The sequence below is a fragment of the Heteronotia binoei genome, chromosome 19 (assembly GCF_032191835.1).
Source record: "Heteronotia binoei isolate CCM8104 ecotype False Entrance Well chromosome 19, APGP_CSIRO_Hbin_v1, whole genome shotgun sequence".
NCBI classification, from domain to species: domain Eukaryota; kingdom Metazoa; phylum Chordata; class Lepidosauria; order Squamata; family Gekkonidae; genus Heteronotia; species Heteronotia binoei.
Genome location: NC_083241.1, coordinates 35,100,233 through 35,111,630, shown reverse-complemented (window position 1 = coordinate 35,111,630; position 11,398 = coordinate 35,100,233). Strand labels below are relative to the sequence as shown.

The following is an 11,398-nucleotide window of genomic DNA, read 5'->3' as shown; positions in this document are numbered from 1 at the left end:
TCAACCCACCCCAGAACACCATCTGTGCACTGGCTGGCTGGAATTGCAAGAATAAACACCTGCATTTTGCATGAACTTGTGCTCAGGGAGCATGTGTGTACCTGTGTGCTCGCGGACACAGCAGTAATTACCATTTGGTAGCCCAGGGCCTGGTCTAATTGGTGCGCAAGGTCGCAGCCTTGAAGCCTTATGAAATGCATGGCCTCAGAAGACCACATCAGATGGTTTTTAACGAGGCCCGGATCAGCAAGGCTGCTACGGCTTTATCCGAGCATCTCGGCGAGTCTCTTATTCGCCGTTATCCCTCTTCCCGAGCGCTGATGCCAGGGGCTTAGGGGGACGGAGCAAGAGAAGGCCCTTGGGCCATTAGGTTCCAGGCCTGTCTGCTTTCTCATTATGACCCTAATGAGGCATCAGCGCCTACAGTCACGGATCAGAAGGTGGCGATGGCCACTTTATCGTCATCCATCCGCAGTGGCCAATTTAGCCGGTTACGAATGGATTACCGGCAAATGAACAGGCCGTCACGCGTGGGCACGCTGATGAATGCTGGGCGAGATTGTCTTCCTAGGGAAATGACTGGAGTCTGCACTAACTGAATCCTCTTCAATTAGCGATCCACCCCTGTTTGGTTAAGGAGCATCTGCCTGGTGTCATTTGCTTTGCGCTGTTGATGAGGCTCGCTAATAGCGGCTGCTCTGTAATTGATCTGTTACAAACCACGCCACGGTAGAAAGGCAATCCTTCCCAAGCCAATGAGAAACATACTGCAGTCTTATCAATAAGAGGCAGGCGGTGACCGGAAGAGAAGGAAGAGGAGGAGTTGGTTTTAGAGCCTACCCTTTACTACCCCAAAGGAGTCTCGGAAGGCTTACAATACCTTCCCTTCCTCTGGAGGACAGGATAGCATATTCTTTTAGGTTTGGAAGAAAGGTGCATCTAAACACTGATTACCTCTCCTCCTGTTTGAAGCTTAGGGTCATGAACCTGGGTATTTGCTAATTAGCATGAAGCCATCATCTGCTGAGTTAGGCCCTTCATCTAAGAAGATTGATCTCGTCTACTCTGACCGGCAGCAGCTCTGCAGGGGCTCAAGGGGAGATCTTCCACATTTCCTTTTACATAGGGATGCCCAGGATTGAACCTGGAACCTTCCACATGCAAAAACAGATGTACTTCCACCGAGTCACAGATATAATGGTCAAGTTGACTAGTTTCTGTGTTTTGGTGTAGTGGTTTAAGTGTGGTTAAGTGTGCGGACTCTTATCTGGGAGAACCGGGTTTGATTCTCCACTCCTCCACTTGCAGCTGCTGGAATGACCTTGGGTCAGCCAGAGCTCTCATAGGAGTTGTCTGGGGAGAGCTCTCTCAGTCCCACCCACCTCACGGGGTGTCTGTTGTGGGGAAGGGAAGATAAAAAGGAGATTGTGGCTGCTCTGAGACTCTGCGATTCAGCGATTCAGCATATAGGGCGAGATAGAAATCCAATATCATCATCATCTTCTTGTTTTGGTAGTGGTGGAATTTGTTTGCGGGATAGTGCGGGATTTGTTTTCGTTCCGCAGGGCCTGTAAGACCGAATTGTTTAAACAGGCTTTTGCGGTTTGAAAAAGGGCTGCCACCGGACATCTTACAGAATGCTGGCAATCACAGTCGAGAATTTGATACCGCCTATACTGTACTGAAATAGCGCCATAGAATGGTTTTAAAGTTGCTATATGTAAATTATGGTTTTATATGTTTTATTGGATTGATTGTATTTTATGATGTTGTAAGCCGCCCTGAGTCCGCTTGCGGAGAGGGCGGGATATAAACGGAAAGTAATAAATAAATAAATAAAAGTGCTGTGAAGCCATAGCTGACTTATGGCAACCTTGAAATGTTTTCATGCAGGAGACATTCAGAAGTGGTTTGCTGTTGCCTGCCTCTGTGTTGCGACCCTGGTATTCCTTGGAAATCTCCCCTCTGGATACTAGTCAGGGCCGACCCTGCTTAACTTCTGAGATCTGATGAGATCGGGCTGGCCTAGACTATCTAAATCAGGGCAGTGCTCATTCTAGCTGCTGCTAACTTGTATGCTAGATGCTCGGCACAGAGTGGTAAAGCTGCAGTACTGCAGTCCTAAGCTCTGCTCATGGCCTGAGTTCGATCCCGGCGGAAGCTGGGTTCAGGTAGCCAGCTCAAGGTTGACTCAGCCTTCCATCCTTCTAAGGTCGGTAAAATGAGTACCCGGCTTGCTGCGGGGAAAGTGTAGATAACTGGGGAAGGCAGTGGCAAACCACCGCCTTAAAAGTTTGCCATGAAGACGTCATGATGTGACGTCACTCCATGGATCAGTAACAGCTTGGTGCTTGCACAGGGGACTACCTTTATCATTTCAGCACCTACTGGAGAGCCAGTTTGGTGTAGTGGTTAAGTATGCGGACTCTTATCTGGGAGAACCGGGTTTGATTCCCCACTCGTCCACTTGCACCTGCTGGAATGGCCTTGGGTCAGCCATAGCTCTGGCAGAGGTTGTCCTTGGAAGGGCAGCTGCTGTGAGAGTCCTCTCAGCCCCACCCACCTCACAGGGTGTCTGTTGTGGGGGAGGAAGGTAAAGGAGATTGTGAGCCGCTCTGAGACTCTTCGGAGTGGAGGGCGGGATATAAATCCAATATCTTCTTCTTCTTCTCTGAGTTTAATTTTTAAAATTGTTGCTCTTTCTGCTAACTAATGTTAAATGCTGTCCGAGATGCTTGTTCTATTGGTTGGAGTGACTTTTTGCAGGGGTGGAATTCTAGCAGGAGCTCCTTTGCATATTAGGCCACCCCCCCCCCAATGTAGCCAATCCTCCAAGAGCTTACAAAAAAGAGCCTTGTAAGCTCTTGAAGGATTGGCTGCTACACCCAGGTGTGGGGCCTAATATGCAAAGGAGCTCCTGCTAGAATTCCACCCCAGACCTTTTGTATGTACCTGGTTTTATCTATGAGCAGCCACCTTAACAGTCTTCTAGTAAAGATAACTTCAGCAAATATTAGCATGGCCAATTTGTTGTTCAGGCAGAAAAGTACCCAGCGGGGCTCTTTCTTGCTATGCAGATGAAGCAGCGAAGCTGTTTAAAGACACAGCAGGGGAAAAGTTGGGAAGGCTGGAGGAAATGTAGAGGGGGGTATACATTTAGCAACACTTTGCCAAGTGAGAGTACCAAAGTGGGAGGGAATGCATTCTGCCAAAAACAAGAAAAAAGCCAAACCTAGATAACTGGGAGAGAATATTTCTCTGGTGATAAGTGGTCCCCAAAGGGTAATGAACACATGGAATTCACTGCCGCAGGGTGTGATGGCAGCTACAAGCATAGCCAGCTTCAAGAGGGGATTGGATAAGCATATGGAGCCGAGGTCCATCAGTGGCTATTAGGCACAGGGTATTGTTGGAACCTTCTGTCTGGGGCAGTGATATTCTCTATTCTTGGTGCTTGGGGGTGCAAGAGTGGGAGGGCTTCTGGCGTTCTAGTCCCACTGATGGACCTCCTGATGGCCCCTGGGTTTTGGCCATTGTGTGACACAGAGTGTTGGACTGGATTGGCCATTGGCCTGATCCATCAAGGCTTCTTCTTTACATTTTTATCCCTTGAACTTCAAGGGCATTTCTACATAAGTGAAGGCAGTGTTGCAATTGGTAGATCTGTTTTAAAGATTAAAATGTCTCCCATGCTCAAGAAAATGTTCTTGTCAGGCTTTAGATTCAGTGGGAGCTCCCAGGAGCCGCAGCTCCTGAACCTTTCTGAGAGTTCTACCTCCTCCTTTCCACCTTGTCCGTTGAATAGTAGGTGCAGCTGCATAACAATCCCTGGATGAGCTCCACCACCTATTTCTCTACAAAATGACCCCTTGGTTCTTGTGCTTTTAAAACCAGCAGGTTGAGCAAGAGCGCGAACGTATCCAGCTTTTCCTGACCTATGGATGTAGCAGCCAATTCAGAGGCGTGCTGCCGCCGATGGTGGAAATGCCATTCTTAGATATTCCAGCCTGGCTGCTAAAACACAAGTCCTTCACAAATGTGACTAAATCTTTTTAGAAAGCGATCTACTCCAGTCAATAGCTTAACATCCTGTTTTGTTTGTATACAGAAGCCGGACAGTTTCCTGAATCCGTCTACCACAAACGTCCTTCCCCTTTTGGATCCCGAGCTGGTGGATAAACTTGGGAATATCAAAGAACCATGGACGCCTTCCAGGACTGCCGTTGTTCCTGTGCCCAGTGAAGAGGTGAGCTCCTCTCTCGTTCCCTTTTTAAAAATCTTGTCTCCTCTTCTCTGAGCACTGAAATCCAAGGACAGCACAGCCAGACAGGCTCCTTTGGGATGGCAGAACTCTGAAGACTTAAAGTATCTTCTGTAATATACAAGAAGAAGCGTGGAAGCGAGCAGAGGCCTACAGCAGGGAGCAAAACCGCTAACCCTGCGTTCGTCCTAAAGTAGTAGGTGGCGATCCCTCTTGTCTCTGTCCCAGCTCTCAGGCGACTTTTGAACCAGCTCACTGCCCTCTCTGTCAGCACCAAAGTACACACTGAAACTAGGACCAATTTCGCACTGGAGCTTTAATCCTGGTTTAACTCTATCCCCAAACTGACATTCTACACCAGAATCAGAGTGGTTTTAGTGTAGAAAGTCAGTTTGGGGACAGAGTTAAACCAGGATTAAAGCTCTAGTGAGAAATAGCTCTAGTTCTTTGGAGGTTTTTCTAAAACAGATGGCCATCTGACAGCAATGTTGATTCTGTGGACTTAGGCAGCTCATGAGAAAGGGGGGCAGGAAGTGGCTGCAGGGAAAAGTCTGATTTGGGGTTGGTGCTGTAGCAGTGCGATTCTTCCTCAATCTCCTTTTGTCCTCAAAACCAGCTATGCGTGCGTTCTCAGAGGAAGAGACAGCCTGGTGGATGGTGTGCCTCCATGCTTTGCGATCCTTTCTTACATGCCCAGGGAAATGCTGATGGCCACTTTGAGGTCAGGCAGCTATTTTTCTCCAGGCCAGGGATCCTGGAGTGGTTTTTTGCTATCTTCTAGGTGTAGCGCAGGTGTCAGGGTGTGGGGGAAGTATTTGTGAATTCTCTGCATTGTGCAGGGGGTTGGACTAGATGACCCTGGAGGTCCCTTCCAACTCTATGTTTCTATTATCTATGATCCTATGATCTACTTTCTAGCACTCTTAAACTACGTCAGTTTCTCAACCCTGCTCCTCCAAGAAGAATTCTCTTTCTTTGAGGGGAGGGAGGGAGGGAGAGAGGAAGGGAGGGAGGGAAAAAGGAAGGAAGGGAGGGAGGAAGGATGGAAGGAAGGAAAATAGATGGGGAGAGGGGTAGAGAGGTGGAAAGAAAGCAACTTTAGCTTTAAATGCATTCTCCAAGCTGCTGACTGGCTTGGCTTGGAGAAGTTATTTAAAGAGACAAAGGCCTTCTCCAAGCTGGCTGACAGGGTGGTGGGGGTTTCGATAGCCACACAATATATGTGAAGGCACCGCATTTAGCTCCTGAGCCACAGTTTGGCCACCTCTGCGCTATAGCAACCTACTCAACTTATTCTATCGTTTTATCATAACATAGTATCGTTTTTTTATCCTACCCTATCAATCTTCTCAGTGATATGATAAAACATGCACAATTGAATAAAAGTTTGTCTATAATTTTAGCATAGCGGTTTGTTGTGATAAAAGTCACGCAAGAGATAACTTCCTTAATATTTTGTATTGAAACAGTCACATAATACAAACCATTCAACTGCACGACGACGAAGGTTGTTTATAGTAATTGTAGAAAATTCACCAGCTATTTTCAAATTTCAGTCTCTGATTAAAGCAGTTTGTCCGTTTTGCCGTAACAGCACATTCTTGCGTGTTATCTATCCAGTTCTCTCAAGAGTCGGACAATCCTCGATTTCCCACTTTGCTGCAACTGCTAACCTTGCTCCAATCCTCATACATCTAAGTAATTCATGCATTGTTCTATCTGCGCTCGCTGGTAGAATTCCTAGTAACATTGTCTGTGTTCACTGGTAGGAATTCCTAGTAACATAACAAATTCTATATTCTTTTTTTTAAATTTCAGTATGTATATTCTATCCAATATTCACTAGAGGGTATTTTTGCAAGACCGCCTCGTATGGTAAAAGGTACCATCTGAGATACGGCTCGTTTCTAGAAACCCAGGCCTTAGCAATAATAGCTACAACACTCTACCCTGGGCCTGGTTGGCGTGGGCTAGCCCGATCTTGTTGGGTCTTGAAAGCTAAATAGGGTCGGCCCGAGTTAGTACTTGGATGGGAGACCACTGAGGAAGCCTAGGGTTGCTATGCAGAAGCAGGCAATGGCAAGCCACCTCTGCTCCTCTCTTGCCTTGAAAGCCACACGGGGTTCCCCTAATTTAAAAGGTAAAGGTAGTCCCCTGTGCAAGCACCAGTCGTTTCCGACTCTGGGGTGACGTTGCTTTCACAATGTTTTCACGGCAGACTTTTTACGGGGTGGTTTGCCATTGCCTTCCCCAGTCATCTACGCTTTCCCCCCAGCAAGCTGGGGACTCATTTGACTGACCTCGGAAGGATGGAAGGCTGAGTCAACCTGGAGCCGGCTACCTGAAGGAGGCCCGGTTGAAGTCAACCAGGGACAGGGCCTTCTCAATAACAGCCCCTTGCTGGTGGAACCAGTTACCGGAAGAGGTCAGGGCCCTGCGGGATATTGGACAATTCCGCAGGGCCTGTAAGACAGTCCTCTTCCGGTTGGCCTATAACTGACCGGTATCAAACCACCAAAATACTGAAGGAAGTTTATAGATTGCACATTGTTGGATTGATGTACTGATTTTTTAATGTTTTTTAATGTTTCTAATTTCTTAATTATGTAAATTGTTATTATATTTAAAATTCGAATTTTATTGTTAGAATCTCTGTATTGTAAGCCGCCCTGAGCCCGCTCCGGTGGGGTAGGGCGGGATATAAATCAAATAAATAAATAAATACCTGAACCAGCTTCCGCTGGGATCGAACTCAGGTCGTGAGCAGAGGACTCCTACTGCAGTACTGCAGCTTTACCACTCTGCACCACGGGGCTCTTCTCCCCTAATTAGATGCTACTTAACACCACCACTGCCCTTTGCCTCCATTCAACACGCACACATCCCTCCAGCTGACAGTGGGGCTGATAACAGACGGGCATTGTTGGGCGGATTGGAGACGTTCCAAATCAGGCTGGCTCAAAAAGAGCCCCCCTGAAGCCTCCACATGCTCCCCCATGAGGCGACCCTATCCTGTCTGCGAGGTGGCTTGGTAGGAGGCGCCCCACTTGAGCCCTTCAACTTCCAGACAGGGAGGAGGTGACTGGCGTACGGCTTACAAATTTGCTACCACTACCAAAGTGGTAGCTTTTTGAGCCACTCTCTGGAGGCTGGAGGACGATGGGGTGGGGATGGGCGGCAGATGTTATCGGGCGTTTTTACACTGACAGTTTGTGACTCCCTATCATGGGATGGAGAAAGTAGAGAAAGAAGTACTTTTCTCCCTTTCTCACAATACGAGAACTCATGGGCACTCAATGAAATTGCTGAGCAGTCGAGTTAAAACGGATAGAAGGAAGTCTTTCTTCACCCAAAGGGTGATTAACATGTGGAATTCACTGCCACAGGAAGTGGTGGCAGCTACAAGCATAGCCAGCTTCAAGAGGGGGTTAGATAAAAATATGGAGCAGAGGTCCATCAGTGGCTATTAGCCACAGTGTGTGTGTGTGTGTGTAGGCCACTGTGTGACACAGAGTGTTGGACTGGATGGGCCATTGGCCTGATCCAACATGGCTTATGTTCTTATGTGACACAGAGTGTTGGACTGGATGGGCCATTGGCCTGATCCAACATGGCTTATGTTCTTATGTGACACAGAGTGTTGGACTGGATGGGCCATTGGCCTGATCCAACATGGCTTATGTTCTTATGTGACACAGAATGTTGGACTGGATGGACCATTGGCCTGATCCAACATGGCTTCTCTTATGTTCCTATGTGACACAGAGTGTTGGACTGGAGGGGCCATTTGCCTGATCCAACATGGCTTCTCTTATGTTCTTATGTGTCTCAGAGTGTGGGACTGGATGGGCCATTGGCCTGATCCAACATGGCTTCTCTTATGTTCTTATGTGACACAGAGTGTTGGACTGGATGGGCCATTGGCCTGATCCAACATGGCTTCTCTGATGTTCTTATGTGACTCAGAGTGTGGGACTGGATGGGCCATTGGCCTGATCCAACATGGCTTCTCTTATGTTCTTATGTGACACAGAGTGTTGGACTGGATGGGCCATTGGCCTGATCCTACATGGCTTCTCTGATGTTCTTATGTTCTTACCGCATTGGAAACTCACCTTTTACATTGCCTAACGTTCTCACAACTGTTTTCATCGTTGCTGCCCGAAGCATCTACATTTGTTTCGGTGACATGAGTTTTGGAGCTGCTGCTGCAACGTTTTTCTCCACACTCGTTTTCATCTGGCCTTTTCTCTTTTTTTTTTTTTTTTTTTTTGTGAATAAACAATTTTATTAGTAACATATGGTAGTAGAACTATAACTACAACTTATAAAAAGCTTAATATATATTAAGAAAAAGACCATCATTCTACCCCACATCTTACTTTCTCCCACCCCTCCCCCAATTACTTGACCCCCGCCAGTGTTATTTTCTTTAAAAAAAACAGATATTAAAGGTACCCTTAACTATCAAGAAAAAAAACGAAACAAAAAAGAAACATAGGGAAGAAGAACCCCCTTCAAGAGTTATATTGTTATCTTAAAAATCTTAATCCTCAAAAATTGTCCAATGTCCTTTTATTTTCCACTCTTTCTCTACATATCTTCTGAATTTCTTCCACTCTTGGTTAAAAAGTTCTAAATCACAGTCTCTTAATTTTCTTGTTAATTTGTCCATTTCACTCCATGACATAACTTTCATAATCCAGTCCCATTTTTCTGGTATTTTTTCTTGCTTCCACAACTGCGCATACAATGTCCTAGCAGCTGAGAGCAAGTACCATATTAATGTTCTATCTTCTTTTGGAAATTTTTCCATTTGTAATCCCAGCAGAAAAGTCTCTGCCTCTTTATTGAATTCATATCCCAGGATCTTAGATATCTCTTGTTGAATCATTTGCCAAAACATTTTAGCTCTTTCACAGGTCCACCACATATGGTAGAAAGAACCTTCATGCTTTTTACATTTCCAGCACCTATCTGGCATCTTATTGTTCATCTTTGCTAATTTTTTTGGAGTCATATACCATCTATACATCATCTTAAAACAGTTCTCTTTAATACTATGACATGTTGCGAGTTTCATGGAATTTTTCCACAGATATTCCCAAGATTCCATCTTTATTTCTTTATTTACATTAATTGCCCATTTTATCATTTGAGATTTCACTACTTCATCTTCTGTAGCCCATTGTAAAAGTAATTTGTACACTTTTGAAATTAATTTCTCATTATCTCCAAGCAGAACTCTTTCCATTTCTGTTTGTTCTTTCCTTATTCCTTCAGCTTTGATATCATTCTCCATCAAACTTTTTATTTGTTGCATTTGAAACCAATCATATTTATAGTTTAGTTCTTCTGCAGTTTTCAATTCTATTTTCCCGCTTTGTATTTTTAATAACTGGTTGTATGATAGTTGTTTTTCCTTGACTGTTTTGGCCGTTAACTTTATCACTTCAGCCGGCACTATCCATAAAGGTCTCCTCTCATCACCATATTTCTTGTATTTTATCCACACATTTAATAAGCTACTCCTTATATAATGGTGAGAGAAAAGACCGTCCATCTTCTTTTTTCCATAGTACAAATATGCATGCCAGCCGAATTTTTTTCCATGGCCTTCTAACATTAGAAGTTTTTTATTTAATAACGTTATCCATTCTTTTAACCATACTAAACAAATTGCTTCATGATACAGTTTCAAATCTGGTAATTGGAATCCACCTCTCTCTTTCGCATCTATCAGGACTTTCATTTTAATTCTAGGTTTCCTCCCGGCCCACACGAATTCCGAAATTTTTCTTCGCCATTTATCAAATTGCTTAGCATCTTTCACAATGGGGATGGTTTGAAACAGATACATAATCCTTGGTAAAATATTCATTTTTACTGCAGCTATTCTACCCAACAGTGACAAATTGAGCTTGTTCCACTTTAGCATATCTTCTTCTATTTTACGCCATAGCTTTTCATAATTGTTCTTAAACAAATCAATATTTTTCATTGTTATCTCTACCCCTAGGTATTTTACCTTAGAGGTAACTTCACAACCCGTTAGTCTTTGTAGTTCTTGTTGTCTATTTTTCTGCATATTCTTACATAAGATTTTTGATTTTTCTTTGTTTATATAAAGTCCCGCCAACTCCCCAAACTCTTGTATTCTCATTAACAACAAAGGTGTAACTTGTAAAGGATTTTCATTTATAAACATTATATCATCTGCAAATGCTCTGTATTTATAGGTAAATCCTTTTATTTGTAGTCCTTCTAAATCTTTTTCTTCTTGAATCTGCATTAGTAAAATTTCAAGAGTCATTATAAACAGCAATGGCGAAAGCGGGCAGCCTTGTCTGGTACCTTTACTAATTTTCATTTCATCTGTAAGATCTGCGTTGATGCACAGCCTTGCACTTTGTTCAGAATATATTGCCTTTATCATTCTTATAAAACTTTCTCCAAGCTCCATTTTTTCCATCACTGCAAACATAAAGTCCCAATTTAAATTGTCAAATGCTTTTTTTGCATCCGCAAAGAATAGCGCTACTTCCTTTTCTGGATGTCTTTCATAATATTCTACAATATTTACAACAGTTCTAATATTGTCTCTTATTTGTCTTTTGGGAAGAAAACCGGCTTGGTCCTCTTTTATAAAATTTATCAAATATTGCTTAAGACGTTCTGCCAGAATTCTTGTAAATATTTTATAATCATTGTTCAAAAGTGAAATTGGTCTGTAATTTTTCACATTTGTAACATCTCTTTCTTCTTTAGGTATCAAAGAAATAACAGCTTCTTTCCATGTATTTGGTACCTTCCCTTTGACTCTTATTGCATTCATCAGCTTCTGTAATTTTGGTATTAATTCATCTTTAAACATTTTAAAATACTTGGCTGTATAACCGTCTGGCCCGGGAGCTTTATCATTTTTCATCACATTGATTGCTGCCTCAATTTCTATTTTTTCAATTGGGTCATTCAAAATTTTTCTCATATTCTCAGTTAATGGCTCAATTTTTATTTTCTGTAGATATTCATCTATCTTTTTTCTCTTTACTTCAGCACCTTTAAACAGCTTGGCATAATACTTAAAAAATTCTCTTTTTATTCCCTCTTGAGTAACTACGTCTCTTTCATCTATCA

At 43.7% G+C, this 11,398-nt stretch overlaps 1 protein-coding gene across 1 annotated transcript in view; it reads left to right on the top strand.

The window, feature by feature from the left end:
- The first annotated feature begins 446 nt into the window (after positions 1-446).
- CCDC33 (coiled-coil domain containing 33) overlaps positions 447-11,398 on the top strand; it is a 77,932-nt gene continuing 66,980 nt past the window's right edge. The window contains exons 1-2 of the mRNA XM_060259990.1: positions 447-530; positions 4,109-4,246. Coding sequence (XP_060115973.1) covers positions 447-530; positions 4,109-4,246 — 222 coding nt within the window. The remainder of the gene's footprint in view (positions 531-4,108; positions 4,247-11,398) is intronic.